This window comes from Corvus kubaryi, unplaced genomic scaffold (genome assembly GCF_017639235.1).
Source record: "Corvus kubaryi isolate FWS band 111438036 unplaced genomic scaffold, C.kubaryi_AGA036_p1.0 37387, whole genome shotgun sequence".
NCBI lineage: Eukaryota > Metazoa > Chordata > Aves > Passeriformes > Corvidae > Corvus > Corvus kubaryi.
In genome coordinates, this window is record NW_024581129.1 from 13,413,321 (window position 1) to 13,434,426 (window position 21,106).

Below are 21,106 nucleotides of genomic sequence, written 5' to 3' on the forward strand. Positions count from 1 at the left end.
CGCCCCGCCTGGGTCCCCTCCCGGCCCGGGCCGAGCCTCCTCACGGCACGCGCTCGGTTCCCTCACGGCCCTGCCTGGGTCCCCTCACAGGAGCGTTTCCAGGGCTTTGACAGGAGGTCGGACGCCAAGCCCAGGACACCGTTTCCAAACCGCTCCTGTTTTGATGGTTAAAATCCCGTTCGTGTTTTTGAGGACTTGTTAGGAAAGGGAGTCACACACAGGTTACAAACCCACTTTCCTCTCCCTGTGGAGACACCCCTGCGGGTGTCTCACAGTGAATGACCTCAGGAGCCCATTCCACGGGATAGGCTGCGGCAGCAGCTCGGCAATCGGAGCTGGCAGAGCTCGGTGCACCGTGGCTCTCCCAGTTTCCCCACGGAGGGGGCTGAGGGCCGAGGAAAGGCTGTGCCGGGCTGGGAGCAGTCCTCCGGAAGCCCCTGTGTGCTACACCTTGGCCGGGCACCCTGCTCGACTCTGGGCCAATTGCTTAACATCTCATTGTGGCATTTGTCTGAAAACTCCTCATCTCCCGGGGCTGTTTGAGCGTAGATCATCGAGATCTAAGGGGCTGAGGTACTGGAGAAAGGCTTTAGACGGGATACGGGTGAGCGAGGAAATGAACCACTCTGTCGAGACCCGAACTTGGAATGTGCGTGAGAGCAGAGCCTCTCGATGAACACCACCACAGCCAAAAATAAAAGATGGAGCAGGTCTCTTTCGGTAAGCTCTAACCACTTCCAGACTGAGGAGCTTTCAGGAGGGAACCGTGCCCACCGAACAGAGCCAGCTTTGTAACCCCAAGCCCCGGGGAGCTCGCTGGAAAGCTCCGTGTGCAATTCACTCGTGCTTGCAGTTGATCTTTTGGGACTACGCCGAGCCGAGTGCTGTTTTGGAGGTACACATCTAAGGTTTGTGAGGCACTCGACGTTATGGATTAGGTGCAACAAACCCAGCACGAGCCTTTGCATCACTCCGACACCCTTCTGCTGGCTGCATTTCCACCTGGAACCAACTCCAGCCCTTCATCGAAATTCCCTGTGCTACAGCCAAAACCAAAATGACTTCTGAGCCAGTTGCAAACGCTTCCCTCTTGCTGTGCTCACTGCTACCTCCCGCTGACCCCACGGCACTCCCGAGAGCGACGCTGTACCAGAGCTCTTGTACCTGCTGTGAAACACCTGAATCCTCCTCCTACCTCACCCTGGGCATGCTCTGACCATTAGCCATGAAATGTGCTCCTGCAGGGCTCGCACGGGATCTGATACAGATCCTCCCCCTCTGTCCAGGCTCGTTTTAATTATCCGGGAATTGGCTCCAACGTGCTTCAATCACTGTCCTGACAGCGTCCTGCTCTGCATTTTAAATTCCCGCCTGTGAAAAAGCGCAGGGAAGGACAGATTGCCCTGCACAGCAACCTCTGTGGTGTTCCCCCAGCTCCCAGCTCCAGGGTGGCTGCTCCATCTTCCCTGCACTGGAAGAACCATGGGCTGCAATTTGCTTTGGGAGAAGCACCCGACGCACATCCAGATCACCCTGTAAGCCATGAACTGCTGTCACTGCTATGCGCTGCCACCGGCTAGAAGGGACAACATCTACTGCTGCCTTTTGACAGTGACCGAGGGGGGACTGTCCCAGCCTATTTGGCAAGAGGGCTCCTCTTCCTCGCCCCTTTGCTCTAATGCATCCGGAAGATGGAGCGGGGAGCACGCACAAGTGCTGTGGGCAGATCTCTGTCCTGGTGGGACAGGGATGAGCCAAGAGGGGAAGCCCAGCTGTGCAGGTAGCAAGAGGGAAAGCTCCCAGCCTGCGGCAGCAGCGGCGGCGGGAGGCAGGAGCCAGCAGTAGAGTGGAGCAGGGTGGGCAGCCCGGGAAAAGAGCAGAGAACCACCGCTGCAGCTCGACGTTCAGATTTAAGCACCTTCTTCCACTCCAGAATTCACTGAGGGGAAGGTCTTACCCACCCTCTTCGGTGGTAGAGCTCCTGCACCAAACTCCAGTGCACTCTTGCCTTATAAATTCCCATGTTTCTGGGATGCTGTTCCTTACTGACCGTACCTCCCCATCAAACAGATAAGGACTTGGAAAAGCCATGCCCATCCAGGCTCAGATACACTGACTTTCCTATCAACGCTCACAGGAGACTGGAGTGAAGCTCCACCGAGGCTGCAGGACAGCACGCCCAGCCCCTCCTCAGGTTTAATTTCAGCTCTGCACTCCCCTTCTCTTCCTGGTAAAACACCTGCTCTTACCTAATACACCTGTGGGTATCGGATCTACATCGATCCCTTGGCTCTGTGATCTCGCCACACTTCAGGTTGTACTTAAAAAATATTCCAGCATTTGCTTCCCATCCGTTGTTTTTTCCACTCTTCCCCAGAAATGGGCACCCAAGCGAGCTGCAGCCTGGGCCACACCAGCTCTGTGCCCCAAACAGGACTCAGCTTATCCAAATCCGGCAGCGGTGCCGATGCCTTTAAAATGGAGGCTACTTAGAGGAATTAAGTGAGATTGAGTGCAGTTATCTTAACCTCGGGCGTCAGGCTCCGCTGATCCTCGCGGGCACCAGCCAAGTGGAACCATCCTTCAATCCAAGCAGTTTTACCAGCTTTTATTAGAAACACCAGCACATTTCAAGTTTCCTCTTTTTGATCACAAATATAGTATTTTTCCTCTTTTTAAGTACACAGCATGAGACACAGCATCAGGGCTTCCATCTTTTTTTTTTTCTGTTTGGCTTTTTTTTTTTTTTTTACAGCAATTTCTTTTGGACAAGCTTTGGGTTTAGTGTTCACTGACCTCACCCCAGCCCCAAATTTTGACATCTTGAATTGCTGAAGACAATTGCGTGGGCAGATGAATCCGATGGTACTGAAAAAGGTACAATAGTTAAAAGTTTGCAAGTAAAAGTTGAAGCAGAGACCCTCTCCAGTTAAAAAGGACGAAGTGGCGCCGCAGCCACAATTTTCACAGTACGGGGACAAAAGCTGAGATAAAGATTTGCTCTTCTCCCCCCCGTCCTCCCCCACCAGTGTCCCGATAAAAACGTTAAGGCTGGAGGAAGCGCTAACTGGATGTGGAAAGCCACGTGTGCCCCGTGCTCCCCGGGATACCGTGCTGGGTTCGCTGCACAGCCCGTGCCAGGCGCATGGAACAGAGAAGCCTCGAGGTCTGAGGGATGGCGGTTTAGGCTCGTCGTGGTTTGAGCTCACACCTACGCTGGGAAGTTTTCCCTGGACTTTTTAACTCTGAGGAAGCAATTCACTGAGGGGAGGAGGAGTGAGTATCCCAGGGACATGAGGGCATGGTGACAGGATATTAAAGGGAACATGTACATGATTTGTTATTTTTTATTCCACAGAAAACCCTCAAATCTAGACTCAGAGTTAACAGCAGAAAAATAGTGTTAAAGTCAATAGGTTCATATTTTACTGTAGACTAAATAAATTAGCCTAGAATTAACTCAATACTCTCTATTTTCCTTTCATTGGTGATCCTTCTCTAAATTAATGCAGTTTTTAAAAAGCAACGGCTATTAATAATTTATTCCAGTTAACCCTTATGGATGAACACCTGCGAAGAGTCGATGTCTGGGAACCATTCCCCTCTCCTCTCCCTCCCCGAAAAGGAAACAATCACTAAGGGTGTTGTAAAACAGACATGCTACCTACAATATTCCATGGATCGTGCCTCTCCTACCGCTGCCTCTGGCTGCTCCGGGTCATGAGTGAATCGTCATAGCTATGTCTTACAAAGAACATGATCGAAAAAAATATATAAATAAATAAAAACCTTAAACATTCTTACATGGATTTTAAAGAACAGAATACATGTTAAAAACTTCAGTAATTTATATCAATTTTAAGCAATACTTTATATACAATGGAAAAAAGACATGCATAGTCCAAATACAATGTTGAAAACAGCATTTTCATAACAAAAAACCCAAACACTAAGTGTTAATACCATGTACATGGATTCAAGAAGGACCACCCTTTTTGTCTGTTGCACACAGTTTATTTAACAATATGATATTATAAGTAAGAAATGAGTTTTTTTTTCTTTTTACCATTCTATACAGTGATTGAATCTTCTTGGATTTTCTTATTTATAGTAATTATAGCGCTTGCATGATTTACACTAGAATTGCTTTCCTCGTTTCAAGTTTCACACAGAAGAAAGAAAGAAAAGAATGTTTCTTCTCTATCCAGATCAGCACGGCCTAAGAGTGATCATCCCTATTTTCATCTAAGACCAGTTTTATCAGAGAAACAAAGCAACAATTTCTACATCTGCAAGACAAGGATTTTGGCGTTGGCCAATGTGTGCAAGAGTCAATTCCTATCTTCCCAGGGGTAATACTTCAAACGCCTGCAGAGTTCACTATAGAAAACAAAAATCTTCCCGCCATGTGTCAAAGTTACCAGGATACGCTATAATGTTGCATTATTTCAGGAAACAGTTTCTGAATATTATTTTTTTTCTTCTTTTAAACGCAAATGTTTAAAGTCTTGAAAATACAAATAAAAAATATGAATATAATGAACTTGTTTTCCCCGTTAAAAAAAAGGTATGAGTCAACAGCAACAAAAAAATAAAAACCAAAAAAACCCACAAAAGAGATCAGATATTTTAACCGCCTGGCTTTAACAAAAAAATATATTCTTTGTATTGTTTTTTTTTTTCTTTTTATTTTTAAACAGCAATTAATTCTTCCATCTGTAGGAAGCAGCAGTTCCATCTAGGATTCAAAACAACCCAGATGTCTGAATTTTTCAGTACAAAATATCCAAGAACACGAAAGGAAAGAAGAAACAAAAGTGATGCTCCCATAATGCTACAAACCCTCCACAAATTTCTCTAATGTGTCCCCGGTGGTGTCACCGACCAGAGACAATTCGTTAGACAACGCACTGCGGTTGGGGGTGTTTAGTTGGGGAAGCATTGCACTCTGTTCTGGGTTGCCCAAGTGTCCCTGATCCATGGAGCTAGCCATAGTGACTGCGAGTCCTGGGTGGGGGGAACCAGTCTGGGGAGAGACGTGGTGTGGTGACGGTTGGGGCTGTATCCTGGGTGACGGGCTGGAATGTGGTGGCTGGGACTGGGGACGGGGAGACTGAACGGGCGCTGGGGACCGCACCTGGTTGCTGAGGGAGGTGGCGATCTGCTGGCCAGGGAGATGAGACGCCTGCGGTTGTCCTGAGAGCATGTGCTGCTGTGGGCTCATGGGGTTGGGCTGCCCGGGGGACCCTATCTGTTGCTTCATCTGCTGCTGCTGCAGGATGCGCTGCTGCAGGGCCTGCTGGATGTTGGGAGCGCCGTCCGCCCCCAGGCCGGGCTGGCCCATCTGGTTCAGCTGTCCCATCTGAGCCATCTGTCCCATGGAACTCCCCTGTATGGATAGGTGCTGCTGCATCCGCTGCTGCTGCATGGCTTGGGGGTAACCTCCCGGGCCTTGGGGCTGCTGGAACTGGTTGTGTGCTGCCATCCCTCCTGCCATGCCGGCCCCTCCCTGCTGCTGCTGCTGCTGCTGTTGCTGCAGTAGCTGCCGCCTCAGGATCTCGCGGTACTGTGGGCTCATGTTGGCCATGCTGGGGTTGTGGCTGGGGTTCATGATGTTGATCGCTTGTCCCTGGGGGTTCATAGCTCCGATCCCTTGCTGCTGCGGGGGGACGCTTGGTCTCTGCACTCCGGCTTGCATCGCATTCATGTTCTGCAGTCCCGCCTGCGCATGCATGCCCGGCTGTTGCATGCTGGTCTGCGGCTGCTGCATCCCGGGTTGGGGCTGTATCCCTGCTTGTGGCTGCATCCCGGGCTGATTCGCCACGTATTTGGCTGTTCTTTGCTTTATAAAAGCTGCCATAAGCTGAGGGTTGGATTTAAGGATATTAAGAACCTGCTGTTGCTGCTGTGGAGAACTCGGTGACTTCAAGGTCCTCAGCAAGTCCTGAAGTGCATTGGGGGTGATGCTCCGCGGCGGCTGCTGCACGCCCGGCATCCTGGGCCCGGCCACGGCTTGCGGCGTCGCCATCGGCATCACCGGTCTGGCCATTCCCGGCTGCATCGGCTGCTGCTGTGGCATCGGCGGCGACTGCCACTGCCCGGGCTGCATGTTGGACATCACGGGGCCGCTCACAGGGTTGGGCCGGGGTACATTCATGCTGACTTGCGGCATCTGGTTCACCGAGCCCACCGTGGGGTTCACGAGTCCCGGGCGGCTGGGAGGCAAACCATTGTTCATGTTGTTGACCCTGTAGAGCTGCTGCTGCTGCTGGGCAGCCTCTCTCTCGATCTGCCGAGCCGCTTCCACGGCGGCCGGTGGCGGCTGAGCCGGAGGCGGCGGCACAGAAACTGGGTTTGCGGGTTTTCCTGTCGAGACAGTAGTGGGGGGCTGAGTTCTGGACACACTGGGAAAGCCAGCCGGTGACATACTTACAGGGGAGGGCTGGGGCTGGGGAGCAGGCTGCGGTGTTTGCGGTGTACTTGGCTGCTGCGTAGGGGTACCAGGCGTTGCTGAGGTAGGAGAAGGCAAACTTTGCTGAGGCACGTTTCGGGTGTTCATGGTAGCCATCCTTCTGCGCATGAGCTGAGCCTGCTGCAGGCGGTGCTGGATCTGCTGCTGTCGGAGCTTGTGTTTGATATTGAGACAGAATGGCACGGGGCATTTGTTCTCTTGGCAGTGTTTGGCATGGTAGCAGCAAAGAGCTATGAGCTGTTTGCACACTGGACAGCCACCGTTGGTCTTGCGCTTGCAGCCCTTGGTGTGCTGGACAACCCGTTTCATCTTCTGGCAGGATGGCAAGGAGCAGTTTGCGTTGCGGCACTGGCAGGCGTGGACGAGGGACTGGATGCAGCGCTGGATGCTCAGCCGTCGCGACTCCTGGGGGCTCTTGGACTGCTGCTCTCCTTGGTTGTTGCTCTCATCATCCAGACCCAGGCCCCACTTAACCATCTTGTGGTCATGGCTCTTAGTGTTGTAGCAGTTGATGCAGAGGTCGTAGTCCTGCAAGAGAAGAAAACCCAGAGCTCAGCTGCTGACAGGGCATGAACCACACAGGCAGAAAAAGCGGGGTGGCGCCAGGGGAGCAGCACCAGGCCCCTGTGCAGGGACACGCTGGGTGTTTGTGGGTACAACCACACAGAGCACAAGCAGGACGACAGTCACACACTGTCAACAGCTGCCACTTCAACTCACACCTGTACTCAGCCAGGGAATGGCTGCACAGCCTGTCCAGGCAGTGGGCTTTGGAGCAGGGAGGGCAGCAGCCTCAGCAAAGCCAGCCTGCAATCACAGCTCTTCACTGTGGCAGGTAACAATGCACTGGGGCTGTCACTGTGTCCTTTTGTTACATGAAAAAGTCTTGCAGAATTTTTTTTTTAAAATTTTCCCTTTTGCTGACATTAACTGTTTATTTTTCTGTGATGCCTACTGGGGTGCCAACACCTCCAACTAGTGAGAGAAATCTATGGTCACTGCCTAAAATGTAGGGTCTGGATCTCCATTTATCTATCCTTAGTGTAATTACTGACTAATAATTACTACCCTTAAATATGTACTTTTAAAAATCTCTAAACAAGAGCAAGTTTCATGTTAAGGCAGACACTTACCTGGAAACCCCCACATTTTTGCTGCCCTGTGTCTTTTTTGGCTGGAGGAAGGGCACTCCCTTACACAGAGTTACCCAGAGGCAGCCTAAAGGCCCTACCTCCTTCCACCACCTAATTCCCGCATGTGTCCAATCCGTGTCTTGCAGCCTCGCCTCAAGAAGCTCTGCTCAATGCTTTCCTCAGAGGAATTAATTAAGACCCTTCCCCCACAAAACCTGGCAATAACTTGCAGTGTAAAAATGAGGCTGCACTTACTCAAACTTCTTTTGTTCAGCTACAGCCAGAGGTCAACACAAGCCCTCCAACAAGCCTCAAGCATACTGGTACAGCCCCATGGATAACTGCTCTCTAACACAGGTCCTAAAATTTGTGCAGTCTGGTCCAGAGGAAGGTGTCCCTGCCCATGGCAGAGGGATGGAACAAGATGGTCTTTGAGGTCCCTTCCAACCTAAACCATTCTAACATCCATGATTCTTTAAAATTAAACTAAAAACTCATCTATGCAGAGGAGCAGTAGCAGAATAGAGAGTGCAGCAGGAGCCATCCCAGAGCACTGCTGTTTTCCATGCTGAGCAACTGAAGTCACTTTTTCTAGAAGAGGCACGCACCTCTTCTACCCACATGGCAGTCACCTCCCTTAAGGTTTAGCAGCCCTTTACCAGAATAGTTCTTTAATTTGGAGGAACTTTGGGCAATATCAAAAAAACCCCATCAAACTCAGCTGCAGGACAAGAGAGGGCTGAGTTCTGAGGGGCCCTCACATCCCTCACTCAGTGCAATGCCCCCTCTGCCCCACACATCCCTCACACAGTGCAATGCCTCCTCTGCCCCACACATCCCTCACTCAGTGCAATGCCCCCTCTGCCCCACACATACCTCGCACACAGTGCAATGCCCCCTCTGCCCCACACGTACCTCGCACACAGTGCAATGCCACCTGGTCTCCACGTGGTGCTTGCACTCATTGCACGTGTAGACGAAGCGATCCTGCCCCTGGGTGTGCAGCTCCACCAGCATGCACAGCGTGGACCACTTGGATCGGCGCAGGGAGGAGAATTCCCAGTGCTTATCTCTGGCTAAGGTGAGGAAGGCATCTCGCCCGTCCATCAGATCACAGCTCAGCAACGGGTCCGGGTCCACAATGGGGTGCAGAGTGTTAATCACAGGCCCGGCATGTAAATGAATCACAAAAAAGACCTGCAGATAAATGGGGAAGAAATAAAAGGCAACGAGGTCAGGTAATGTTGCAGGAAGGCGCTCGTGCTCTCTGCAGTGATGGTGTGCTACAAACCTTATCTAATTAACTTAGTTTAGGCTAATCTCTTCCAATATGTTATTATGCAACAGAAACATTCCTAGCCCAACCAAAGGGTTTACTCCTCCTGATTTTTCAGTTCTGAATATCACTGTGCCTGCATTTACAGGAATAAACCCTTCTCTCTTTACAGCAGATTTCCACAGTACCTCTTTATGCTTCTCCATGGTGGCATAGAGCTTCTGAGACAGGTCATTGGACACGTTTGGCATGCTGGGCTTCTTCTTGTTAGCTCTGCTGATGCTGCTCTTATTCTTGTTGGTTTTTTTGTTGTTCTTTTTCTTGGCATTCTTGCTGTCGCCCTGGCTCCCCTGCAATAAAGGCACGGGAAAGATGTTACACTTTGGAGAGCTCTCTCCCATTCACTGGGCTCACAGTGACACACTTCTGCTGTCAGGAATAGAACTTTGTTCCAATGCCTGCAAATCAGGCCTCCTGTGTTAAATATATCCTATCTTCCAGGAAAAATCAAAAGCCAAACTGGCAGGCAAACAAATCCAAACACCATTTAAAAATAGACTTTTAAAGTATGTATACATTAAAAAATTCCCATTTTACACTGATTATTTTTCCTTCTCAAACATCATACTTCAGCTTCCACTGCTTTAGATCTTGCAGCTGATGATAAAATGACACAAATAATATGGACTTAGAATTCCAGGAGTGCAGTACTTTGCTTTGCTGTGCATTTGGTGTGCCACATACTTGCCTGAGCTCTGATTTAATGCTTGTTTTTACTGAACAGATTTAGGGCTAGGACACAGATAAGAACATGCAGGATTTGAACTGAAACCAACAAAACACATTATTCTCCATCCTGCAGGCTTCCAGCTGCATGTGCAACTCCCAAAAAAATAATCTCCAAAACCTCCACTTGTGCCCAAGTTACAACACAGACCACAATGGCCATACACTGAATGTTAGATGTAAGTAAAGAGAGTGAAAAATAGCAGATGATGCTATTTAGACGACCTGAGAAAACAGAAATAACTTTTAGAGTTCTCAGGTCCTTAAAAAAATCAAAACCCAAGCCCTCAGCAGGGAGGGCTCAGGAAAAACCCCTCTCCAACTTCTAGAATGTTGGTCACCATAAAATTAAAAATAAGATACTGAAATACTTGGATATAAATATAAATATATACACATATGGAAGCAAGTTCCACGAACAGTATGTACAAGCAAACACAGGATTTATCCACAGGCATATTTATTCGAGGAAAACAAAAATATTCCAACTGCAGGAAGCAATTCTATTTATAGACTGCTGCCATCCTTCCATTCCATTAATTAGGCTTGGACAGGAATTCCCTGTCCACTCCTGGGTTCTCTCTAACTAATTTTGTGGATTTTTTGACCAAACCTGTTTGGAAATTAAAATGAGACTATTTTACAGGAAACCAGACAGAGCTCTAAGTGACTTGAAGTGAGCTGTTTTATGTTCCCACCTTGACTGCCCCCAGGTTTCCTACCACTGATGGAATTGGAGCCTGCCCTCCTTTGCCTCCACATCCTAAAGCACCAACTGAGATCTTAAAATTTAAACACCAAAAGGAAGAACAGACTGAAACTTATCAAACAAACCAAGTCTAAGTTTTCTTTCTACTCCACCTTTAGCAAGTTTCTATTTGGTGAACTGTACAAAGTATTCCAAGCTGTTTTAAGAAGTTGTAGGGTTGTGCTTGTACCATTTCATTCTGACATTCGGCCAGATCAGCAGAGATGCTGACGGATGGCTCCTGGGGGAGCCTCACCCCTTCAGAACCTTTGCCAAGAATTCTGAATATTTCCCACCTCTTTAGACTCCCTTTGACTGATACCTGCAGCACATGTTGACTTTTAGGGAGCTTTCTCTTCACATATACAAAGTTTAGGATGAAGAATTTAAGACAGACAGATTCTGTGCCACTCCAGTACCGAGATCCACGTGGTGCTTGTACCCATGGAGATCCCCATTGCTGGGCAGTTTCCTCCATGAAGTGACCCAGTTTAGGTGTCTGCATTGGGGAAGTTCTCATGCTTTTAAATGTGCTACTTCTCCTGAACCAAGTGGCAAAGACCCCACTGTCCCATGCTTGGATGACACCTCAGCAACCCGGGTGCAGGTTTTGTCCCCCTGCTGCCCCAGGCATTAAGTGGGAGCACAGGGATGTTCCCAGCCAAGGCTGCATCATCTCATTTTAGGCCACAACTTGTCTGAGTTCACAGTTAATTGCTCTGGGCTTTTTCAAACACCTTTTTTCCCCTCCTAGATGCAGAGTAAATGCTCACACCAGTGTTTTCCCTGATTTACTGGAAGTGAACCTGTTAGCAAGAGAGGGCTGCAGCCTAATTCCAAGCCTTGTCTTCCACTTCTTTTTATACAGCAGTGTTTGTTGAACTATCTCAATATTCAAAGTTACATTCAGAAGGAACAAAGTAAAGCTTTTTGTAACTTCTTGGTTCCATGAAAACATAGCCACGAACTCTATTAACTTTGCAAGAGCTGCTAAGGTTTAACAGAAGGAACTTTGTGACATCACAAAATTGATGGATTAAGGTCCATCCCTACACATCAATCCCATGTAACACAGACTGAAGGCACACAGTGACAGCACCTAAGCTGAAGGGGGGCTTTTCCCAGGTAAAGCTTTTGATTCTACCTCAATCTGTGAGACTTCAGATTGTCCTACAACATTTATTTTCAAAACAACTTGCTGCAAATCTCAAGTAAAAGGGAGAGTACAAAAGTACTGAGACCATTTGGTTGCAGATAAAATCAAGACAGAAATAAAAACGAATGATGATATTCTGTCCAGGGCCCTGAAAAACCTGGGGTTTAGGGTTTGGTTGTTTTTTTTTTTTTTTTGTTAGCTTGGTTGGTTTTTATAGACAAAGAGAGAATGTTGGTGAAGGAACAGCACCATCAGGATCAACATTTCCCACCAACGCAAAGCCTGCAATAAACACTTTTAAATTTCAGCCCTTTACTGTTGCAAATGACTACAAGTACCTGTGCTTAAATAACAGCCACATTTCATTCAGCTTTGAAAAATCCAGCACCTTTCAAAATGCAAATACTGGAGGTGCTTTGCAGAGGTGTGAACCAGAAGCTCAGCCAAATGACTGTAAGCAAATGTAGCGTGGCAAAAGCAGCTTAACACATTTCTCTGAGAAGAGAGATGCTGAACTGACATAAGTGACTTCTGAGTCTGTTAAAAAAACCCAAACCAAACCATCAGTAGATTTGTTAACCAAGAAGAAAAACAGAAATGCAGTTAAAGGGCCCCCTGATTTCACATCTGCTGTAAATGACCTTTTCTAGTTTACTGCATGTAACCTCTCTGAATTAAAGCATTAATTATCAGCTTTGTGAGCTAAGGGAAAATACAGCCCATAAAGTTAACCCACCTCTGTTGTTTCACTAGCTGCAGTGCTCTCCTCCTTCTTCCTCTCCTCCTCCTCCTGCTCCAACTCCTTAATGCTTTCCTCCAGCACGTTGGGCCAGAAATCACCTTCAAAGTAAGGCAGCTCCTTGGCACTGGTCAGCCTGTCCTCGGTTGCTTGTTTGAAGATGTCCTGTTGAGCACATCACACCAGAGCAGGAATAAATAAATGAAGATCACTTAAGAGAGGGAGAGGAGAACCAGAGACACGACCCAGAGCTGCACTGAACAGCTGGGCCTCACTCACAGCCCTGGGCTGCTCCTGCCAGGTCTCCTTTTCTGGGGGCAGCCCCGGATGCAGCCTGGCAATACAGGCACAGCCCCACTCCCTGTTCCATCTGAGGGTCAGTGCTGAGGCTCTCCTGACCCCCATCATGCTATCAGTTCACGTTCCTGACATAATGGGAGATACAAAATCTGGAAAATGCAAGAAACCCCTCCCTGGTTTCAAAACCCCCTTATTAGGAGACCCAGATTTCCCAGCTCTTTGCTACACCGATGACAAGGCTTGTTACACAGAGGCTGTTGCTACTCCACACATTTAGTAACTGTCAGCTGCCATCAAAACATCTTTTTTTTCCAGCACTGTCACTACCATTAAGGAATTCTTGTAAATTTTAGCATGAAAGGAGTGGCAAATGCTCCCTTTGCCACCTTCTACTTATTTCCTTGGGTACGTGTGGTATTCTCCAGTTATGAAAACCATTCTTGTCATAAGGAGCTCTTTTATTTCACACTAGTGGGGTTCAGCATTCCACCTGCTCCTCCAGAATCTCCAGAAACAAACAGCTTCTATAAACCTTGAAAAGCTCCATATTTCCTTGCCTAGAAAAGGCAGTGAAAGAAAAATATACAAAGGCAGGTTCTTGCAGATTTCCCCTCACGCAGACATCAAACCTAAGAAATTTTCAGCCTGAAAGGCAGAACCTCAAGAAAATATAAGAAAATGAAGACACTGAGAATAAACCCCTTGTATGACATTACCCCACTTTTCAGGTGTTCTGAAACAACAGCAGCTCCCTTCAGATGAAAATGCCATAAAAAATTAAATCAGAAATTAAACAGTAACAAACCTTGTAGTCATGAATGATTCTCTCAGCAAATGCCTTGTCCAGCATCTTCTTATACCATTCTTGCAAACGTTTGGGCTTGGGTATTTTCTGGTCAGGTGGGTGGCAATGGAAGATGTAATCATCTCCTTCACTGGGGGGACAGGCCCAGATGTGTCCTGTCACATACCTGTGTCACACACAACAAACAACACCTGTGACTGCCACCAGAAAACTAACTCAAACCTAGTTATAAATCCAGACCTCTGGCTTTATTTTTAAAATTAAAAAAAAATTCTTTTCTTTGTAGCAAAGATGCTGAGGCAGTAACTTGTATTTTGACAAGAGATAAGGTCAGGGATATAATAATGAAGCTTAAACATCAAGTGAACCTCTGATCAAATGAATGATGGGTTGTCAGTTGAGGAATCCCAACAATAAAAACCACCTTAGTGACAAAATCCCAATTTCTCTCTCCACTGCAGAAGAGGCCTTTGCTCCACATATCTCAGAGAGGTCAGAAGGAAACAGAGACTACCCCAACTACCTGTCACCCAAGATTAAGAAAAAATACTGAAGACCCAGATTGCTTTCCTTCCCAAGATCTCACTCACCCAAGTTTCTTGACGTATTCCAGGTATCCGATGAGGATTTCGTGGTAAACGGCCGTTCGGAGGCAGCGGGGCCGGAAGAAGTGAATACTGTCAAGGTAGGAGATGTACACACGCCTGCAGGGAGAGAGGGGGACACGCTCAGGGCTGGCTGAACTACTCCTGAGAGCTGACTTTTACACTAGACAAACATGCAGAAAGACAAATCAATGCTGATGGTATTTTAATGCAGATTTAAGCATCTTAACCTGGTGTAAACAGTCCTCGAAAGCAAAAGAGGGGCAGCATTTTTTTAAGACAGCAAGAATATACATCGAGAGGCAAAATTAAAAGCAGAATCCAAAAAATGTGACATTTTTGTTGTGATATTTGTCTTTCCCTTCAAAGTCATCTGCAGTCCTACATTTGTGCCACAGAACTGAAATGTACGTCTCAAATGTCTGTGTCTGACATTGATTATCCAGGGGATTTGGGAAGATGCCCAAGGAGGGTACCTGGTGTTTGGAGGGGGGCAATCCGAGCCATATTCCTGCACGTGCATCCCAAAGAAACACACGTCCACCCCGTCGATCTCCTCGAACGCAAACAGAGCTTTGGTACGGTAAGGGAAGGACTCTGACATCTCACCAGAATCCACAAATCTGCAGGAAAGGGCAACAGGAGAAAAAAAAAAACCCAAACAAAATGCCAATTATTAACGCAGTGTCCTACCAGAATGAGGGGGTTATTTTCAACCTTATTTTTAACTCATTAGGAACATTTTTATGCAGGAGTTAAATGGGGTCAGATCAGAGCTGTAGTAAATCAGGGAGTCCTGGTTCCTGTAAATTCATGGAAAGACTGTTTCCATATAGAACACAGGACTGAACAGGCCAGCATTGAGTACACGAATATCCTCAAGAGACCACAAGCCTTTAAATAGGTTACAGAGCAGAAAATGTGATGCATTAGTATGAAGTGATGTCACATAAACACAGTCTTTATGAATTTAACCCAAAATACTTCACAGACTAAACCTTTTAAGCTTTTCATTTATAATGAAGCAAATTCAAAATCACTCCTGAAAGCTGAAGTGTTTATAAAAACACAACAAAATGAAAGAAGGGTAAGGAACAGAATCTCAGCAACTGCTCCAAGCTAAACTATGAATTCTGTAACCAAAAGGTGGTCACTCCCAAGATGTAGTGACACAAAGTCCCAGTATTATAAGCAAGGATGTCCCCACTGTCCCCAAAGCAGTCACCTCCTCTACATTTTTTAATCTTTCATAATGCTAAACATGCCTGAATTTCAAAAATCTTCAAAGGCATTAAGATGCAAATTGGCACAATTCTGCAATATCCACGCAAGGAGACTTCAAAATGAAATAAATAAAAAGGATTGCATTCATTATAATTAACAGGACTAACCTGGATTTCATTCCTGGTTTAACTTCTACCGTCTTATCTGAACTTGCTACTACTCTGACAAAGACCTCTCCAGCCTCAGGATGGTTCTGACGCCGCAGGAATTTGTTCACTCTGTCTTCCAAATGGTTCCCTAAACGTGTGGTCTGCAGCCCTGGAAGGGAAGGGGGAGAACACAACCATGGAAATGTTAATACTGGAGCAGTCACTGTTCAGGTCATGGTGTTACTGTGCTCGAGAGCTCTTTCAGCTTCCTCCTCTGGATGGAAGCAGGATTTTTCCCCTTTTGTTTCACCTCCATATGAAAGTTGGATGGTTTTATTTATACAGCCAAAATTAAGAGACGCAAACCCATCCGTGCTTTTCCCCCCACGCTTTCCACAGCCCATCGTGGCAGCTGAACCCACTGGGGTGGCACAATTACCCCGTAAGTGAACTAACAAAGGCAGCCTTACGTAGCATTTTTCAATTTCAGCCTTATTTTATGAACCCTGCAAATGTTTTCTCTTCCCAACCCCACTCTCTGGCTGGTTGACAGAGATTACATCACTTTACAGATCTGGCTCCATGCCACACCTTTTCAAGCGAAGCAAAGCAAATCAACAGAAATGAAAAGCCTTTTGACTTCAATGGAGATTTCATTGCTTTTGCTTTTCTTTTCAAGAGAGCTTTTGGACTGCAGTTGCAGCAATCTGCACATCAAGGTTAAATAGTTCCTGCCCAGAGATAGAGGTCTTGGGAAGTTCAACTCCACAGATTGTCCAGATGCCCTCACTCCATCTTTACATTCACAATTGACTTTTGTGGGGAGGGCTGGGTTTGTGGTCTTACAGGATGTGATGGTTTTCAAATAAATCCACACCAAATTACAGAAATCATGATGATTTTGAGTTAAATGAAGAAACCAGAAGGACCCCACTGTTGTGACTTGAAGATTTATGACTATTTCTTTTATCCTGCTGTAGTTATTTTACCACTCATATTTCTACTTCACTTTATGGCCAATCTGCTATCTTTTCCAAAGTGATGGTGTAATCTACAGATCCTCATTTTAATAAAATGCATTTAATTTTCTGTTCTCTGTTACTTCATTTTTCAGTTGATATTTGACTCCTGACACAAGGTCCTTGGTTCTTCCCCGACTCCTGAGCCTGCACACAGAATTCTGCAGTGAAATATCTGTGCTAAAAATTACTTCAGGCTCCAACACTGGGGAAAAAACTCACATATACTCAAAGGACCATCTTACTTTCTAAGGGATTTATGCACTTAAAATTTCATTTTATAGAATCAGGGAATGGTTTTGGTTGGAAGGGACCTTAAAGCCCATCCAGTGCCACCCCTGCCATGGGCAGGACACCTTCCACTATCCCAGGCTGCTCCAAGCCCCTTCCAACCTGGCCTTGGACACTGCCAGGGATCCAGGGGCAGCCCCAGCTGCTCTGGGCACCCTGTGCCAGGGCCTGCCCACCCTCCCAGGGAACAATTCCTTCCCAATATCCCATCCATCCCTGCCCTCTGGCAGTTTGATTACAATCAGTTTACAGAAATTGCCAAAGGCAGCAATCTTGATTTACACCTTTTAGCTTGTCCCCTTGTCCAGTGAGATTCTGTGGTTATAACCAGCCCAACAGAGTCTAAATATCATTTACCTGGGAATAATTAATAATTTGAATTTAAAAATTAAATTTAAAGGCAGGTTGAAGTAAAAACACCATATCCTTTACCAATTCCAACACACTGAGCCTTTCCCAGGATTTCCCATTCCAACACACTCTATTGGCCTTTCCATATGTAACAGAAGTGGGATGATTTTAAAGGAAATTCACAAATACTTTGAGGGAATTGTTTTGTTCTGTTGATTTCTCTGAAGACAAACAGAAAAAGAAGAAAGGGCTCCATTTCAGCTGATGAGTGGGAACATTTTTAGAAAGCCATTGGAGTTAACTCCACTGTCTTGTTGTGTTTTCATCTTGTCATCTTCCCAATGCTAAGCAACCAAGGGATATCTGCTTCCTTCCTTATGCTGCAATGCATTAAAGCTTGAAAACCAACAAATCCAAAAAGACCAGATAAGGAGATAAAAGAAACAGGCAGCATTAAAATTACATGTACTGTAAGGAAAGGATCTAAAAGTTGCATATTTTGATCTATTAGAATGTGAAAGTTGTTTTAGAAATCAGTTGGATTTTGGTTCTTGAACAGTTCTCATATATGCACCTTTTATTAAAGCTCAAAGTTCAGTGGAAACTGCAGTGCAAACCTGAAAAAAGGCATCCAAACTGCTGAGAAGAAACCTCCAGCACAGGTCTGTGACAGCAGCAATGGCCAGAGCTTTGTTAGTGGATGAGTAATTGGACAGAGAGGAAGAAACTCCAACTCTAGGCCTACTGTGACTTCTTGTCAGGAAGCTACTTTGGGTGACTTATTTGTCAGGATATCTTTTGTCTTTGAACCTCTCTGCATTGGCTACTGGTGAGGTCATATTTGTAGATTTTCTTAGCAAAATAAATACTTCAAAAGTTCAGGGTTTCACAGCAGAACCCAGCTGCACCCTGGTTCTATTTGGCAGGCTGTCAGTTAAGATAACCAATTTTACTCACTACACATTAGAAATATGGATGTTCCATAAGAGCTGAGGGATGTGCTTGTCTTTGTTATCAGCAATTGTGCCATCATGCTTGAAAGAATGGAGAATTATTGATGGTAACTTGGGCAGTAAATGTTTTTTTTTTTTTAAGAAGAGGGAACATGTTAATGTTTCAAACTTTCACTGCTGAGGTTTGTTTTCAGGTCAGCAGCAAGACCAAGGTTTTGATGACAAGAACAGACTTTCCTTTCCCTTCCCTGCTCTTGCATTCCCACCAGAGCACTGTTAAAGAAAGCTGATCTCCAGAGCCGAGCCCACCAGTGGATTACAGCTGGCATCAGGACTCAGATCCTCGTGGGAGAAAGACAGGACAGCCAAACAGCAGGGAAAGGAGAGGGAGAAGGAAGAAAGGAAAAAAAGCACCATTATTTCCCTGTCCAGAACAGAATGGTTACCTTGGACTAAATGGCTGTTTACTCAAACTTTTACCACTGTCACAGAACAACTGCGGGTATCCGGGGAACCGCACACTTGTTTTAAGGAAATTTACATCAATACCCACTGTAAAGTCAGCACACAACAGAAGAAACATCCACTCAAAATGGGTTTCTAAAACTACAGTTGGATTTCATCATTTTATTAATGTTCTCTGCCAATTTTAATCTGTCTTTAATGAGACTAATTTAGGCCACTTTAACAAAACTCTCTTGAGTGCATCAGGTTCCTCCAGAGGCTGCTCTGATTACTGGAACCCACCATGCCTCGCACAACATCATCACCTGCAAATTACCCCTTTCACATCTCTTGTTACACAATCAACCACACATGAGGTTATCAAGAAATCATATTTTTAATGTAAAATCTTGCCTTTATCCCAGTTTGGAAGATTCAGGCTTGTGCAGGCACAACATCACCCAGTAATGCCCAGAACTTCTAAGGATTGAGGAAGCACAAGGGAGGAATGAAGTGACCCTGCAAGTTCTGCTTGTTCAAGTGCCTGGATCACCCTCTTGGTGTCTACACTCACTTCATTTTTCTGCTCTCTGCACTGACTCTGCATTCTCTTCCCCCACCAAACCTCCATGAATAAAAATGTCCCAGTTATGTTCCCTGATGTCAAATGCCTGCACAGAGCCCTGTGTAAGGACTATGGAGACTGACACAACCTGACCTGGCATCTCCTGAGCCCCTCTTTAGCGCCCATTTCTACAAGACTATGGCAATGGTTACTGCCAAGAGCACCCAGTGGAATGAGTTACTCAGTTCTTACCCCACCACCTGTTCTGGAGGCAAGAAAAGCTCTTCCAAGGCTTTGGTGCTTGGCAGCAGCACCTGAACTGCAGCACAATTCATTACTACAGGTTATTGGGAGGGCACAGAGGTGACAATCGTTTTACTACAGTTCCAACACTACATGGAAACCTGGCTAAATGTAGCCAGGAAAGCACACACAGCCCTGTGCTCCTTCTGTTCTATTTGTCCCTGTTTTTGCTTTTTAACCCTAGAAGAATAAGGACAAAGACATCAAACACCTCAAGCAGCAACAAGACTGACCACAAACACATACAGCAGGGCTTTAAAATGTTGATTAAAATTCGACAGCTTCAGGCTATGCTGCTCCCCATTTTGCAAATGTTCCTGTGCTCTGTCATAACAACACAAAGTCTCAATCAAAAACCCATTAGGGGTGGCAGGGAGGAGATGAATGTTGAAGATAAAAACAGAAATACCAAACTCACTTTTAGCACTGAATTTGTTTTCTTTGCGTGTTCTACCAGTTTTCTTCAGACAATTATCACAGACAAACCTATTGAGGAAAAAAAAAAAGCCAAAAATTTAGCATAAACCCATTATTGGTGAGCTTAAACCCAATGCTTGAACATGTAATTTAAATGTCAGAGTACAATATATTTTTCTCTGGCTTTGAACAGCTTATATCACTCAATTTTTGAGGGATTGAAAGCCTTTATGAGCTGGTTTAACTCTGCCAAGCAGTTACACCTGCATTTGTGCTCTGTGCACACAAACTCCCCTCCAGCCAGCTGCCCTTGAGAGTTAGAAAGAAATCACACAAATCTGTGTGGATGAATACACACATTTTCATCTGAATATACTGAAATAAGACCCCAAATGCCAAAAAAAGGATTTTATTTAGAAATGCTTTGTCCCTTTGTACCCAGTTCTTTAAAAGGCTGTGGCCACATATTAAAGAACAAAGGCAGAAAATCTTTAATTACATAAACTACATCAGTGTCATTACACAAGGGGTAAAAAACTAACAAACATCTCTTACCCTGAAGGCCAAATAATATCATAATGTAACACACAAATCTGGTGCATCTTCCGACCACATTCTTTGCAGTCAACAAACCTGAGGAGAAAAAACCAGCAGCAAATCACTTTTGGTGTTAGGTAAGTAATTTTCCAGAATTCAGCATGAAAGGAGGACTTGCCAATCCTCTGCTAAGAACTGAATCAACTTCACCAGCCCAATTTATGTCTAAGTTAAAAAAAATACTCAGAATAGATTCAGATGTACATCTATCAATCCACGTGCAAGTTATATCTGTACATCTACACGTATATATAAATTGCAAAATGTGCTGGTTTAAAAATCTGAAATGGGCTGTCATGCACAACTTTTTCTGAATCTTTTCTATCCTTTTCTAAGCAGAGTCTTGAATTTTCCCAGCTTCACAGGATCCTCAACAATACCTCCACAGATTTAATTTTGAATTACTGCAACAACCACAAGCTGAATAAATGGCTGCTGAACTTACTGTAAATGTAAGGACTAGTCATTCATGAACCACCCTGCCAAAAAAACATGTATTAACTTGTCTTTGCCTGCATGACTCTGCTGTAGTCTTGTTTTTATCTTTTGTTTTCTGGTCAAAATAGTATGTCAGAATTCTTTTTTTGGATGGGAAAACTGTTAGAGGTTTTCCCAGTCCAGAGTGCAACACAGGTTGAGAAGCCAAATGCACTGGGGTCTGTCTCAGTCCACCCTTCCAGGCCTGGGGAGGAGCTCTATTTAGTATTTGCCAAGACAAGCAGAGGAATCAAAATGTGTTGTGTCTCAAACTGCCAGAGGACATGGAGCAGGAT

At 45.7% G+C, this 21,106-nt stretch overlaps 1 protein-coding gene across 5 annotated transcripts in view; it reads right to left on the bottom strand.

Annotated features, from left to right (window-relative positions):
* Positions 1-3,333: 3,333 nt before the first annotated feature.
* Positions 3,334-21,106, bottom strand: part of LOC121669146 (CREB binding protein) — a 95,575-nt gene continuing 77,802 nt past the window's right edge. For all 5 annotated transcript variants that reach the window (XM_042037701.1, XM_042037700.1, XM_042037698.1 and 2 more), the window contains 10 exons: positions 20,292-20,369; positions 19,738-19,805; positions 15,412-15,562; positions 14,497-14,643; positions 14,006-14,119; positions 13,416-13,581; positions 12,308-12,475; positions 9,070-9,231; positions 8,521-8,802; positions 3,334-7,000 (listed from right to left, as the gene is read on the bottom strand). In XM_042037701.1, coding sequence (XP_041893635.1) covers positions 4,835-7,000; positions 8,521-8,802; positions 9,070-9,231; positions 12,308-12,475; positions 13,416-13,581; positions 14,006-14,119; positions 14,497-14,643; positions 15,412-15,562; positions 19,738-19,805; positions 20,292-20,369 — 3,502 coding nt within the window. In that variant the 3' untranslated portion in view covers positions 3,334-4,834. The remainder of the gene's footprint in view (positions 7,001-8,520; positions 8,803-9,069; positions 9,232-12,307; positions 12,476-13,415; positions 13,582-14,005; positions 14,120-14,496; positions 14,644-15,411; positions 15,563-19,737; positions 19,806-20,291; positions 20,370-21,106) is intronic.